Source organism: Podarcis erhardii (genome assembly GCF_964252035.2).
Source record: "Podarcis erhardii genome assembly, chromosome: 7".
Taxonomy (NCBI): domain Eukaryota; kingdom Metazoa; phylum Chordata; class Lepidosauria; order Squamata; family Lacertidae; genus Podarcis; species Podarcis erhardii.
The window spans coordinates 60,266,205-60,281,891 of NC_138511.1; the positions used below are offsets into that span (position 1 = coordinate 60,266,205).

The 15,687-nt window shown below is 46.6% G+C and overlaps 1 protein-coding gene across 1 annotated transcript; it reads right to left on the reverse strand.

Moving 5' to 3' along the window:
- Nucleotides 1-1,346: 1,346 nt before the first annotated feature.
- Nucleotides 1,347-11,237, reverse strand: HEYL (hes related family bHLH transcription factor with YRPW motif like). The gene is made up of 5 exons (XM_081870423.1): nt 8,866-11,237; nt 7,213-7,267; nt 6,183-6,266; nt 3,981-4,062; nt 1,347-2,914 (listed from the first exon to the last, which is right to left on the reverse strand). Exons 1-5 carry the CDS (start codon nt 9,219-9,221, stop codon nt 2,232-2,234), a joined length of 1,260 nt encoding a protein of 419 aa, XP_081726549.1. The 5' UTR covers nt 9,222-11,237; the 3' UTR covers nt 1,347-2,231.
- Nucleotides 11,238-15,687: the final 4,450 nt, after the last annotated feature.

The window sequence follows — 15,687 nt, forward strand, 5'->3', positions numbered from 1 at the left end:
GATTTCAGGACTAGATTTTTTCCTGAAGCAGCTGATGACATAATGCATTTGTTCTTATCTGTTGCGTTTATTGTATTGAAATAGAGGCTGTCAGTATTTTGTGGGAGAGACTCAAGCACATACCAGAAATTTAGGTTAGCACAATTAAAGTGGATTAAACTGCTCTGTTGGCTTAGTACAAATAACCCACCAAAACAAAGGTCAGGGGTTAGGAAAAGGACAGGGAAATACACGGATAAATATGAGTTGGGCAAATGATTAACAGGAAGTATCCCATAAATCAGGATAAATTCAAAATAAATGCTCATTGTTATATAACCTCCCATCAAACAAATCAGAACAAATGCTCAGTAAAGTCTGGACATACTGTAATCTAACCTCTGTATAGGCTTTGTGCAAGCAAATCAGGATAAATGCTGAATAAATGGGTCGTCTTGAGGAGCTCAACCTCATTTTAATCTCCAACATTTCCAAGTCTTTCATGGCTTTGCCAGCAGGAGACAAATCGTAGGCTCCATACATTTTTTGAAGAGCCAAAACGATCCTGTGATTCCACTGTGCATATCACACTTGGGCATAATGTAGCTGGGATCATCCTGTTAACTTACAACGGGAAAGCAGGAAACAAAGTATAGCTTGTGTGAGTGGAAGCCATGGCTCAGTGGGCCCACTGTCAGTCTGTGTAGACAAGATTGAGCCAGACCTGAGATGTAGCAGCTCCCTCTGCCCCCCAAGAACAGACAGAGCAGCATTGACAGCCACTCCCACAGCATCCCCAGCAGGGCAACACCCCCCAAACACAATGTCACGCCCCAGTGATGTTCTGGATATCACCTATGTAAAGGTGGTGCCAATGAAATCACAGCAGCAGCAAAGGATGCCCATGATGTTGTCTTGCCCAGTGCACACTCCTTCCACACACACCAAGATGCCAGACAGAGGAGTGCCTTTCTCCTAACACAACCTCCCTAGTTAAGAAGAGGGGAGGGTGGCAAAAGAACCACCTGTAGCCAGAACCTTCAGGGTAACCCCTTATAGAGAACATCTCAAGTTCCTTGCACAGTCATGCAGCAGCCCAGTAAGGGGCACCCATTTGCCAGGCAGGCAGCAAAGGAGGCTCCAAGATCCCAGTCAAAACAGCAGCCAGCCAGCCTCCTGGTCCAATGGGTAGGAGGCCTGCAGAGAGGAAGCCTCCCCTCCGACATAATAGCACTCCACGAAGCAAGCTCATCGCAGGCAATTGTAGGAGCTGCCTTAACCCTGATAATGCCTTTTGCTTACCTGTATAGAGGTGAAAGCAGGGGGTGCGAATATGTGTAGAAACTAGCATACTGTACAAAGGTAAAATTGACTTTCATTGCTCCACCCACTTTTGCCTCTGGACCCACCCACCATGGGCATGTTGCCCTTGAAAGGTGTCCCAAAGTGATCCCAGGGCTGAAAACGTTTGCCCACCACTGCTGAAGAGGGAGAAGATGCAGAAGGGGAGCTATGAAAGCAGTGAACACCATTTCCTCCCTCTCCCCGTGTCTGTGTTGCTCCAAAAAATTAGAGGGAAGTACATCAGCTGAACAAAGCAAAAGGCAAACAACAGTATTATTTTTTACTGGAAGTACAGCAGCAGATGGTGACTTTTTGCTATTACGGTGCCACAACAGCATGCTCAGCCTCTAACAAGCATGAAAAAGGAAAAGGGTTTATAAAGCTGAAACAGTGCAGATTGTCCAAGCACTACCCACTCTATGTTCCTCTCCTCTTGGCACTTGCATGCATATGGCCCAGAGAGCACTCCCAGTCCCAGCGGCAATGAAGGCATGGTAGTCAGGAGGAAAGAGCATTTTCCTTATACAGTGGTACCTCGGGTTACAGACGCTTCAGGTTACAGACTCTACTAACCCAGAAATAGTACCTCGGGTTAAGAACTTTGCTTCAGGATAAGAGCAGAAATTGTGCGGTGGCGACGCAGTGGCAGCGGGAGGCCCCATTAGCTAAAGTGGTACCTCAGGTTAAGAACAGTTTCAGGTTAAGAACGGACATCCAGAACAAATTAAGTTCTTAACCCGAGGTACCACTGTATAGACTGTGTCCACAACATAATCAACAAATTGCCAGGAAAGGTTCTTCTAATGTATGCAAGAAGCAGGATTGAGGGTTGAGTTCAGCTTCACTTCTTGTTTTTATTCAAGAGAAGGCCGCTGAAAATCTCTCTCTCTCTGGGGGTGGGAGGAGGATCACAAAGGTCCAATTTCCATAGTCCAGGAATGGCAGAGCCTAGCAGCTTTCCCGATTTTGATTCCTGGTCCTTGAGCAGAAGCGTTCAGAACTGGACGTGGTGGAGGCATGTAAACTTGTGCTGCTGGACTGTGAGCCAAAGAGGAGGAGGATGAAGAGAAGAGAAGGGCTGCAAACTGGCTGCTCCTGAGGGCCGCTGCCTCCCTCGGCCTGTCACTAGATGCACTACTGGGGGTGGCTGTTGTCATCAGTGGGCGATGCTTACTCTGTTGGGATGATGAAGTTCTACTAAACAAGGTGTTAGAGCAGACTGATGTGAGAGAATTTGGAATTTGGCAAATGGGTGTTCCTCCCAGCATGGGGTGCAGATAGATTCCTGACGAAGCAGCCAGGACAGCCAAGCCAGGGTTGCCCTCCCTCCTGGGGAGATGGACTTGGGGGGAAGAAGGAGCTATAGATTTATGGAAAAGCCACCAAGGCCATGACTGGAAGGGCAAGAGGGAGGATGTTGCTCTAGGAGGAGGTTCCATTTCAGCCACATAGTTGTTCAGGTGGGAGAGGAGCCGTAGCTGGATAGAATCGGTGCCACTCTGCTCCTTGACGGTGCCCAAGTATCTCACTACTTCTGTAAAGCATTCACGAAAACCGATCGTCCTGTAATCGACTGCCAGCACTCGAGCATCTAGTGTTTTGAAAATGAAAACAGATACGCCGCCATTACTTCCCTCAGAAGGACACACATGACTTTGATGCCCTCTAAAATGGGATTTGGAGGCAATCCTGGCCGGCTAATGCACTTTGCAAGAGAGTTTAAGGCACATATGTTGCCTCCTGAAGGTACTTTCTGTCAGGAGATGCCACTTGAAACGGACTGGCAGAGTCAAACGCAATGTGGCATCATCTGTGCAGTTAGCAACGATTATCTGATTAAATGTTGAAAAAGAGGACCAGGCAGATGCAGCAGCAGGTCTGCCAATGCAGTCAGGACTCTGGCTACAGCAGGATGGAGGTGCAGGGGGACTTTAACCCTTTGCCACACACACTCTGTAAATCCATTCAAGCAATTGCTTATTGGGGTCACATCTAGTTTGACCTCAGACTACAATAGAGTGAGATTAGTGCTGGGATGCCATTAACACAAAGCATAGCTCTACATGCTAACTTCTATGGTTGGCTGAAGACATTTTGTGGCCCCTGAGGCAGAGCAGCAAATGCACGCGCACACACACACACACACACACCACACAGCCCAGTCAAGGAGCAAAGTACTCCCAGACATGCCCAGAACTGGATTTAAAGGAACATTTTCTTTTATGTCAGGAGGTAGCCAGAACATAATCCATGCTACTGTGCTGCTTGCCTCATCTTTCTGCAGGGCCAAAGATAGGGGACCCCAAAGCCCAAAAAACTGGAGTTAGATATTTGCTATGAGGCCCAATGCATCCTCTGGGTTTTTACATGCTTTATCTCATTTTTTTAATGTATGTGATATACCCACGTGGAGTTACTTGTACCCTATGATCGAAAGATCGTTGGAGAAGTTTAGACAGAAAGGCAAGAGGGAGGAGAGCTGCTTCTGCTGCTGCCACCCTTCAGCTTCTGCCACCTGAGACAGCTGCACTGCTCTGCCTAATGGTAGGGCTGGCACTGCTAATTGCAGCAGCAGCATCTGACTGGCCTCCATACATGGGATGGCAATAACATAACATGGATGGCAAAGACTTGAGCAGAGTCAGTGTTTTTTTTACCTGTGTCTCCAATGGCATGAAGCATTTTTAAGTGATCTACCGTCATCTGCAAGATCTCTGCTTTCTCCATTTTGGAAGAGCCCTGTTCATTGGAAAAAGAAGGACTCCCATTATATGAACACAGATTGTAATGTGTGATAGTGGCTGCTTCCAGAGCACTAGTACTATGCAGAGGGGTCCATGCACATACCAGAAATTTAGATGTGCCCTAGGATTTGCTGGGGTTATACATAAACAATATTGCGTGCATATATGTATAGTAGAGTAATTAAGGTAAAATTAATATGTGAGATTTATGTAGGTAGGCATATTAAATGAATTAGATGTGTATGGTTGGGAGGGGAAAGAGCATGCTTGGAATATTGGAAGTGAGAGGTGATGGGATAAGGGCTTGAAAGGGAGTTCGAAAATGTGTGCCTGGCAGCTGGGAGCTTACAGCTGTTAGCTGGTATGAGAGGTGGAGGTATCTGGATGATGGCTAGATTAGTTTGATAAAGGAGGGTCAGCATTGTTATTCCTTATTGTATTATATGAGCCTAAGTAACCCAAAACTGTACATACACTTATATATACTGAGTGATCATACAGCCTTTGATTATACCTTTAAAAAATAAATTATAGCTTTATACACACATGTCTCTTTACTGGGCGACGCTAGAGGTGAGAAATATTCAGATACTTGGTATCTGTGATGGCAGCAGAAATAAAGAGAGTTGATAGAAATACCCATCAGAAAGCCAGCTCAGGTGGTCAGGTGGTCCAGGGTAGTTGAGGAGAATCTAAGGGTAGTGTCAGGGAACCACATAGTGGCAGCGGTGGGGCATGGCATGAGGTGCACAACTTAAGTGGATTAAAGTGTGCCATTGCCCTAGTGCAGTGATGGCCAAACTTGGCCCTGCAGCTGTTTGGGGACTACAATTCCCATCATCCCTGACCACTGGTCCTGTTAGCTAGGGATGATGGGAGTTGTAGTCCCAAAACAGCTAGAGGGCCAAGTTTGGCCATCACTGCCCTAGTGCAACACACACACACACACACACACACACATAATGCATTTACAGTATATCCCACCTTGTTCACCAAGCAGCTCAATGTGGCAATTTTGACTCTCTCCCTCTCTATTTGATCCTCACAAGAATACTGGCCCACGTTCACCCAGTGAGCTTCATGATGGCCAAGTGGGGATTTGAATCCAGGTCTCTCCAAGGTCCTAGACTAACCACTCTAACCACTACACCACAATGGCTATCCACATTTCTTTTTTTCTAAAAAGAGGACGTACTGCTTTTCGGGAATACTAATAGTTATGTGCACACTGCCACTTACTCTGCCATAAGAGCCAACTCCAAGGGACTGAGGTCCCTTCAACCCACCCCCCCCTAAAATATTTGACCCCTCCCCTCAAATTGATGGGCATTGCCATTCAAATAGTGTGTGTGCACCATGTATTGTGATCAATTATGTGAGGTGGGACTTAACTGGGCCTCCTCAATATTTTATTCAACTTGGCACCCCCATACTCTGCCCATACCCTTGGGCTCCCACTGCTTTGAAACCACATTCCCACAACATTAGCCAGAATCCATAAGAAACATTCACTTTATCGACAAATACCACTGTTCGATGCGGTTTTTCTCTCTCAAAGCAGCTTCAATTCAATAAGAAAACGTACATGATCATCACTTTGTACTTTTGAATGGTGTGAATATTTAAGACTGTCATTGCCTATGAATGGATTGAACATCCATACGCAGATGAAAGCTTAATGAATGCAACCAAAAAGGTCGTGCACATTGGGTTGAAGACATCCCCCCCCTCTCTGAAGTACACAATGTCATGCCAATGCAGCTTGAATGCAGCAGGAGGGGGACAACTTCACTGCGTTTAAGCCACTAATGTGACCATACCAAAAGCGATGGGGAAATGCACTGCAAAGTGTGCGGTGGACAATTCTTTAATGGGAAGATGTATAAACACCACACAAGCAAATCAGAATGAAAGCAGCATGAATGCTCATTGTTGTATAACCTCCCTACAAACCAATCAGAACAAATGCTCAATGAAGACCAGACATAGTCTAACCTCCACATAAGCTGTGTGCAAGCAAATCAGAATGAATGTTCAATGAACATGTATTTTGGAGGAGACTGATGTCAGAACTTGGGGTGGGGGGGCAGGAATTTGACAGGGAGATGCACTTACCTGCTTCTCAAAAGCAGTGGGAACCAAACGCCGTAGTTCAGATAGGCTGCTGTTAATGCGGTCCCTGCGCCGTTTCTCGATTATCTGTAAGGGCATCATGGAAAAGGACAACTCTGCATCATTCATTTGCACCATGCACTTCATTGAATAGGTTGCAACCCTCTGGACACTAACCCAGGAGTAAGCCTCACGGAGGTCCAGAGGACTTACCTTTTGAGTAGACATTAAGTAGGCCTTAAGTTTTTGATGTCTACATTAAGTTCAGAATTCATTTTAAAATTACATCATTTTTTAAAAGAGAAATTCACTGTTGCTGAAACTCAAAAAAAGAAATACAAACACTTTAAAATATAAAAATGTTTTAAAATTAAAAATCAATACATCATCAATCTTTATCCACTCTGTTTAATGTTTAATCTCAGAAGAACTTTGTGTGTAACCACCCAACTATTTGCAAGCCACTTTTGAAGGCAAACCATTCCAAGACAGTCAGAAATGTAGAAACAATTCAGTACAGCCACATAATTAATTAGTAGAACAGCAGCACAATAAACACCAGCATTAGATCACTCCGGCCAATTGTCCTTAAGGCCCACTTAAAACCCTGAAGTGAGGAAGCCAGTTGAAGTACACAAGAGAGGGCATTCCAAAGATGTGGGAGGGGAGCCTGAAAAGGGTGCCTGGCCATGTAGAGAGCTCTGAGGCAGCAATTCACTCCCCCACTTCAGCAAAGTCCTGGGGATGGAGGACCATAAACAGATATTGAGGTTTGGCAATTCTGATCAAACAGTGGATGGTCTTGGGACCTGGGTTTGAATTGCCCCTTCTCCATATGTGGACTCCTGGGAGGTTTTTTTTAGAAAGTCATTATATTTCAGCCAATTTCCTCATTGTAAAATCTAAATGATAGCCGCCTACCCGACTGGTTGCTGTGAGGGCTAACAAAAAGGAATGCAAGTTATTTTGCAAATAAAAACCATTCTAAAAATAAAATAAAAATAAATCAGGTTTTAGATCATGCAGCACTCACCCCTCTCTGCTTCTTTCTTGCTTGTATATGAAAGATCCTTGTGGGGGATGGTGAACTGAGAAACAACATCAACAGATCCAGTAAGAAGCATTTGTGGCTTTAGCACTTTTTGACTAGACTATGATTCCATGCATTGTATTGGGCTGCCCTTAAATACTGCTTAGAACAGGGTAGTTCTTCATTTTTGTTAACGAAGGCGTATACATCTGTTTGTGTATTAAATTTGTTTAATAGTTAAATATATTGTGTATTTAATTACATATATTTAATTAAATGTATTAACTGTGTATATTCAATAATATGAAATATACTACGTACACTTTAATTTACGATATGGAAATTTAATTCAGTGTGGGGCCCGCAAGTTGTGTGTCAAAGTACTCTTGCAGCCCACTTGGTATGAAAAGATGCACAGCCTTGGCTTAGAAGCTGCTGCTAAGCCAAGAGAGTTGATTTGGTGGTCCAGAATTTGAATGGAGTGTGGCCCTAAATCAGCTTGCATGAGGATATATCTTCCGCTCAATGGTAGGAAAATTAGGAATCTCACACAAGCTGAAATGAAAAAACTTGGTACTCCCATCCGAGTTCAGAATACTCGCCATTTGCCCCTGAAAGGGAAATGAAAGACACTCATGCAAATAAGTTTTCCATCAGTGCTGTAGCAGGAACCCCCCCCACCCCAATCATTCTGTTTGTACAAACTTCACACACACTCACACTCACACACTACATACACCACACTTCTGTTATAAATTCATAAGAAAATCAACCATACATCGGATTTGCACTGTTCCATTTTTATTTTACTCCATGAAGGAAGGACTACAAAATGGGGAAGGTTTGATACAGGGCAGCCATAATCCCTTCACCATCCCAGCACATCTACAGGAGCCCTGCCCAGTTATGGCTATGCCAACCCTGATGATCCCAGACAGAAGACAATCAAGATCACAAAGAACTTGCATATGGGAGTGGATTCAGCATGTACTGAAACAAAGGACTCTGATCAGACCTTCCCTCAGGGGGCAGGAAACTGCAAACTCCCCCTTGTCTCCTGGAAGTGACTCATGGGGAGGGGGGAAAGGAGGAACCAGCCAGGTGACAAGACACTCAGGTTACCACCAACTCCTCCCTCAACCCCTCCTTTCTGTAATGTATGCCTCCCTCAACCCCTCCTTTCTGTAATGTATGCATGATGTTTCTGGGGGTGGGCTTGACCTAGGGGATGGGAATTTCAAAAGTTTTTATAAGGTCTTGCACACCATTTTTCTGTGTCTTTCCTCTCACGTGCAAGTGAGGGGAGCACCCTGTCGCGACAGTCTTTCTTCAATAAAGACCAAGCCTACAGGCTGCTGATTTGCTCCAATTTACTCTGGTTGGTGTCTTTACTTTTTGTCCAAGGGAGCCCTCAGATTTTTCCGGTAACAGTGCCAAGTGTTATAAGAAAAAAATTCCTATAACACAAGGAAAGCAAAATCTATGAACAGCTCCGCATTAGAGAGTGTGTTTGCTGAAGCTGCCTCTAGTGGCTTCCCTCTACCAGCTTCCTTCCTGGGCAATTGGGCATGGATCATTCATTGGTACCAGACCTCCTGCCTCCAAATGATGCAGTTCCATCCATTTGGCATCCTCACCACGGAGGTGTCCCCTTACCTGCTGCATTCTTCCTCCTCTTTTCCCACCACAATGGGTGCATGATCCAAGCCTGTGTCCAACAAGTCGTGGCCTTCCTCCTCCTCCTCCCAGCAGCGTCTCTTCATACTGAGACACCTGAACAATGGACAAACATCCTTCTCCTTACTCTGCCCAGAGCAGGCAGAAGGACATGGGCCACCACTTCCCTTTCCCTCCTCCAAGGGGCACAGGGAGGTGCTAAGATCGCCCCTCTTCAAGACATAGAGAAATGGGCTCTTCTTTGTCCCCCACTCAGAGATTTCGCCTCTCCTGCCTTCCCTTCCTTTTCTCAGCACATCTTTAACCTTCCTGTATGGTAAGTGAAGGCGCTCCATCCCAGGGGTGAGAGATTACTGGCTTGCTCTTGCCTTCCCCCCTCTCCTCTTGCTGGTGGAAATCCCAGGAGGAGGGGGGATCTTCCTGTAAAAGAGCAGCCTGTGTGAATTGCCTCTCCATCCCTCCCTCAGCCTCCACTGATTGGTCTCAGCTGCAGTTTAAAGGATCAGTGACCATCCTGGCAACAGAAAACCGTGGGAAAGGGGCGAGACTGATAAAGCCCTGAGTTGTTTCAGGAAAAGAAGGAAAGAAAGAAGTGGGGGTGGGGGTGGGGGTGGGGGTGGGGGTGGGGGTGGAAGAGAGAGACCTGGCACATCATGTCTCTGCAACTCTGCTGGACTGGAGGCTGAATAATTTTTAAAAAAGATTTTTCAAGGCTCTTGACTGCAGGAGAACACTTTCTTCAAGGGACTATTGACCAGGATCAGTTAGAGAGCACAAACAGAAGGCCCCAAGGTGGTGGAGCTATTAGGGCCTAAGGGGAGAGAGTACTTTCCTAACCACACTGAAGGATCTCAGGGCCAGCAGCAGCCCACACAACAACCATAAGCTACAAAGCACCAAGAATGGAAATAAACCCTGCACAATCTTAAACATGTACCCCAGGATCCTCAGCAGCATTTCAAAGGACTCTGGGATGCACCTTTCAGCTAGGGGCATAGGAAGCTGGCTTATACTGAGTCAGACCCACTGGTCCATCAGTGTTGTCTACACTGACTGGGAGCAGCCTGCCAGGTGTTTCCTCCCAGCCCAACCTGCAGATGCTAAGGGACCTTTTGCATGCAAGGCAGGGCTGTACCACCCTCCAGGGGGGGAAGCAGTTTGGCAACTAACTGCAGCTGAAACTGAAACGCTGAAGAGCCACTGACAGTCAAAATAGACAATACAGTACTGAACTAAATGAACCAGTGGTCTGGCTCAGTATAAAACAGCTTCTGTTGTTACTCTTTCATTTTTGCTTTTGGTAAAGAAACATGGCAGGCTTTATTTTGTTTCAAAAATGTGTTTGTCTAGAGGCAGCAGTGGGACAACAGGATAAGGTGTGTGTCCACCACAGGAAACAAAACCTCCCTCCAAAAGCACTTTCTGCTTCCTTAAAAACCATTACCTGTCTCCAGCTGGGTACTAACAAAAACTCATTCCCCGAGAAACATGGTGCACTTTATATGATTGATCCCATTATCATGGCACATTTTCCTTCTTCTGGACAGAAAGAGAGCTGCTCTCCATTGCCAGCAGCCCTCCCCATACAACCTTTCTGGGCTTTCTCTGAACTTTTGTCACGTCAGCTCAATTACAGTACAATTGGTTACATGTTGTCTCTAGGATTACTCTATGTTATGAGTGCAGCAGAGACCGCAAAGTGACTGAACTCCTTTATAATCAAATCCACATTCCTGCCTGCCAGAGCTCCCAGCCTGCAATGTGGTCAGAAGCCCTCTATGTGCCAAGCAACCCTGCTCCTGGATTAGCTCGTATTTGTAATGATATGAAACAGATACTGCTCTGAGTTTACTCACACTTCAACTGCAATGGAGACCACAGAGGAGAATGAATGAGAATTATTAATGGCCTGATAAGGAGGTGCCCAGTTAAATTAAATATGCTGTCAATGGGATTAAATGAGAGGAAAGAGACAGAGATGTTCTAGTAGATGAAGCACACTTTCTACATCATAGGAGCCAACTTCTAGGGGCTGTGGGGGCTTCGGCCCCCTCAATAAAATATTTGAGGGGGCTGGGTCCCCACAAAGTTGCTGTGCATTGCCATTTAAATGGTGTGTGTGCACACCGTTGGTACCTCTGTTTGACATTTTCCCCTTGATGGGGCCAAGATGCTAAAGGTTCTGAAAGCTGAGTCGTATGAGGAACAGTTGAGGTAGTTGGGTATGTTTAGCCCAGAAAAGAGAAAACTGATATGAGATATAATGTTGTTGTTGTTGTTTAGTCGTTTAGTCGTGTCCGACTCTTCGTGACCCCATGGACCAGAGCATGCCAGGCACTCCTGTCTTCCACTGCCTCTGGCAGTTTGGTCAACCTCATGTTGGTAGCTTGGAGAACACTGTCCAACCATCTTGTCTGTTGTCCTCTTCTCCTTGTGCCCTCCATCTTTCCCAACATCAGGGTCTTTTCCAGGGAGTCTTCTCTTCTCATGAGGTGGCCAAAGTACTGGAGCCTCAGCTTCAGGATCTGTCCTTCCAGTGAGCACTCAGGGCTGATTTCCTTCAGAATGGATAGGTTTGATCTTCTTCCAGTCCATGGGACTCTCAAGAGTCTACTCAAGCACCATAATTCAAAAGCATCAATTCTTTGGCGATCAGCCTTCTTTATGGTCCAGCTCTCACTTCCATACACCACTACTGGGTATATAATATATATAATAAGGTAAAGGTAAAGGTACCCCTGCCTGTACAGGCCAGTTGTGTCTGACTCTGGGGTTGCGCGCCCATCTCGCTTACGAGGCCAGGGGCCAGCGCTGTCCGGAGACACTTCCGGGTCACGTGGCTAGCGTGACGAAGCTGCTCTGGTGACCCAGCACCAGCGCAGCACACGGAAATGCCGTTTACCTTCCCACTAGTAAGCGGTCCCTATTTATCTACTTGCACCCGGGGGTGCTTTCGAACTGCTAGGTTCGCAGGCGCTGGGACCGAGCAACGGGAGCGCACCCCGCCACGGGGATTCGAACTGCCGACCTGACGATCGGCAAGTACTAGGCGCTGAAGTTTTACCCACAGCGCCACCCGCGTCCCTTATACTCATACTTATTATATTAATATACAGTATATAATAGCCAGGGACGTGGGTGGCGCTGTGGGTAAAACCTCAGCGCCTAGGACTTGCCAATCGCATGGTTGGCGGTTCGAATCCCCGCGGCGGGGTGCGCTCCCGTCGTTCGGTCCCAGCGCCTGCCAACCTAGCAGTTCGAAAGCACCCCCGGGTGCAAGTAGATAAATAGGGACCGCTTACCAGCGCGAAGGTAAACGGCGTTCCGTGTGCTGCGCTGACTCGCCAGATGCAGCTTGTCACGCTGGCCACGTGACCCGGAAGTGTCTGCGGACAGCGCTGGCTCCCGGCCTATAGAGTGAGATGAGCGCACAACCCTAGAGTCTGGCAAGACTGGCCCGTACGGGCAGGGGTACCTTTACCTTTATATAATAGCCATCTTCAAATATCTGAAGGGCTGCCACATAGAAAACAGTTTTCCATTTGCCCCACAGCTTTTCCCTGAGAATACGTTCTTTACCTCTAAATTGGAACAAACAGCAATCTGTGAAAATCTGATTGGCATTTGCTCAGATTCAGCAGTAAAACACCGGTTTACCTGGGGAAAGCAGCAGAAGCGGGAAGGGTTGGTGGGGAACTGCTGGGGCCGGGACCTGAAAAGCCCAGACCAGAGCCTAGAAACATGGCACAAAAGTGGGGATGAGCCCCTGCATGCAAACACACACACACACACACACACACACACACACACTGTCCTGACAGGAAGCCTCCCTTCATTTCCTGTCCTTATCTCTAGCTCTTTTCATTTTCTCATGAAAGTTTAAGGACAGGAATAACACTTAAATCCGTTCTTCTTGAACTTTACCAAACGGCACCAGATCCTTCTGCCTCTCTTTCTGGTGGTTCAGCAGCACCCTCTTGTGGCACCTGTTTGGATTTTCTAATTCAGGTCTGCTAGCTGACAGCACGGGTGGCGCTGTGGTCTAAACCACAGAGCCTAGGGCTTGCTGATTAGAAGGTTGGTGGTTCGAATCCCCACAACAGGGTGAGTTCCCGTTGCTCGGTCCCTGCTCCTGCTAACCTAGCAGTTCGAAAGCATGTCAAAGTGCAAGTAGATAAATAGGTACCGCTCTGGTGGGAAGGTAAATGGCGTTTCCGTGCACTGCTCTGGTTCGCCAGAAGCGGCTTAGTCATGCTGGCCACATGACCTGGAAACTGTACGCTGGCTCCCTTGGCCAATAAAGTGAGATGAGAGTCATCCGCGACTGGACCTAACAGTCAGGGGTCCCTTTATCTTTAGCTGACATATGCAGGTAACGCACATCTTATGCAGGGGTTACATTCCAGGTATGGTATGCATATGTAAAAACATGTATATTTGGACCACCTGCTTGGGAGGAGGCTGTTCCATGCATTTGCAACTACATTTGGGCCAGAATACAATATGCTGCCTTAAACCCTTGAGAGTTGTTCAACCATCAACTGGGAGGCTGACTTCCACTGCCAGTTTCAGGAATAGGAGAGTCCTCAGGCAAGAGGCCTCAGCAAAGAACACAGAGCTGACAAGCTAAGAATTCATTCCAACTGCGTCTGATCTTTTTGGCTGTTTTATGTAGACTGAAAAAGATGGATCTGCTGGGACAGCCCTGGTCCCTTTGCTAATCTCAGCAAAAGCCTGACCTCACCCCTGTAGGGCTGCTTTGGGCAAATGCCAAATGGAGGATTCCAGTGGTGCCCTGGGCAGGTGCTGCAGACTGAGCTTTCATTGTAAAAGAAAAAGTGTTGTCCCCCAAGAAGGTGGCTGAATAAATCACTACAGTGGTACCTCGGGTTAAGAACTTAATTCATTCTGGAGGTCCATTCTTAACCTGAAGCTGTTCTTAACCTGAGGTACCACTCGCGAAAGGGGCCTCCCGCTGCTGCCGCCGCACCACCACTGCACGATTTCTGTTCTCATCCTGAAGCAAAGTTCTTAACCCAAGGTACTATTTCTGGGTTAGTGGAGTCTGTAACCTGAAGCGTATGTAACCTGAAGCATCTGTAACCCGAGGTACCACTGTAATGGATGTAGAATTCTTGTGGGTTTATACAGTCCAATAGTCCTGCCTTGCAGGGAAATAAAGCATTAACTTTTGATGGCTTTAAACTGCCTTATTTTTTTAAGTTCCACAGTTTTCATGTTAATTATTCACTACCTGGGTTTTAATTTTTTAATATTTGCATGCCCAGAGTACTTTGGGCATTTATGTAAAAAGAAGAGTCCTTAAATCATACATTCTGTACCAATAAAGCAACAAATTTAATGTTAACAGCAATGTATTGAAAAGAAGAGGTTGAGTCCCCTCTTGAGCTCTAAAAGAATCTCAGATGGCAGGGGCACCCACAGGAGGCTCTCCAGTGAAGGATTTGAAGCATGGGTCACCAACGTGGTGCCCGTCAGCGCACATTCACCTGCAGAGGTCTTCTCTGGTGCCCTCAGCTATCATCGCCCTCACCTCTCCCTGCTGAAATTAGGCTCAAAATAAGCCTTTCGTTGTAGCCAATCTAAGGCATTTTCCTAAGCCAAATTGCAGTGCGGCAGGAGACAAGTACAGGAAGGCCTACCAGTGGGGGGTAGCCCATGAGGGCAAATGGGGCACTGCCCCACTAACCTCAGTCTTCCCTCTGCCAGAGCCCACCTGGCCTGACTTCTCACTTGCAACCTGTCTAGAGAGTGGCAGTGCCTGTTGGCTTCCTCCTCCTTATTCTCAGCTTTGCCCCTTGCAGTGAGGTGGATGGGGACAAAGTTAGACTGTTTGTGTGAATACGTTTCCTTGCTTTGGAAAAGGAGGTCTTTCCTTGCAGTCTCATGTTGTAAAGCCTTTTCTGATGCTCCCATGGCAAAGGCATGGATCATGTCATCTATAAATAGTGGGCACTGTCACAGGAATGCGATGCCTGGCAGAGGCTTCCAGTGATCTTGCAAGAGATGCAAGCCAAGGCTGCCCTTGCCTTCCTGGTGCTGTGCCATTTCATCCTGCAGAGTTCCCACCATCTGCCAGTCTCCTTCAGATGCTCTTTCCCCAAAGCAGCACAGCCAGGCCTCTTTTTCTTTCTCCTGGTGCAATGGGGCTGCTGGCATCCCAGTCTCCTTGCTTCACAATACTGGCACAACCTGTGGAGAACTGTGGTTCTCAGGCATCTACCTTCAGCAAACCTCTTGCATCCTGCCCAACATTTCATAGGCAAAATGTTTCCCCTAATACAAGCATTTTTGTAAATATTGTTTGAAGAACTACATTGCAAAATTCATACATGAATCTTGAAGAACAGCTGTATTTTGGTTCTCATACGGTTTTGGGAAGTGAAATTTTGATATATTGATTAAATGCACACTGAATGGGATTTCACCTCCATCTCTATCTTTTGGCCAGACCCAACTTTGGAGGGTTAGTCCTTGGGCGAAAAGGTCTGGCCACCCTTGTAGTATTTATTTCCAGCTATTTTGGGGTCTTAATGGAGAGTGGTCTTTCCTTAGAGCAGTGGTGTCCAAACGTTTTTCAAAGAGGGCCAGATTTGATGAAGGAAGTGAAGGGCCGTGAGGGCCGACCAAAGTCGTTGACCTTTTTTTAGGATGGAAGTTGTTGGCCTTTTTTTTAGGGTTGAGGGGTTGAGTTGTTGCTTTTTTTGGATTTTACCCCAGGAAATAAACTGCCACAGGGGCCGGATTAAATCGACCGGCGGACCAAATTGGGCCCCTGAA

Bases quoted from the DNA above. Each gene is read 5' to 3' on its own strand.
- HEYL (XM_081870423.1), bottom strand. From the start codon at position 9,221: ATGGAGCGCCTTCACTTACCATACAGGAAGGTTAAAGATGTGCTGAGA. The intron at 6,267-7,212 runs GTGAGTGCTGCA...ATGCCCTTACAG, and splicing joins CAAGAAAGAAGCAGAGAGGG to ATAATCGAGAAACGGCGCAG. The intron at 2,915-3,980 runs GTAAAAAAAACA...TCAAAACACTAG, and splicing joins TCATGCCATTGGAGACACAG to ATGCTCGAGTGCTGGCAGTC.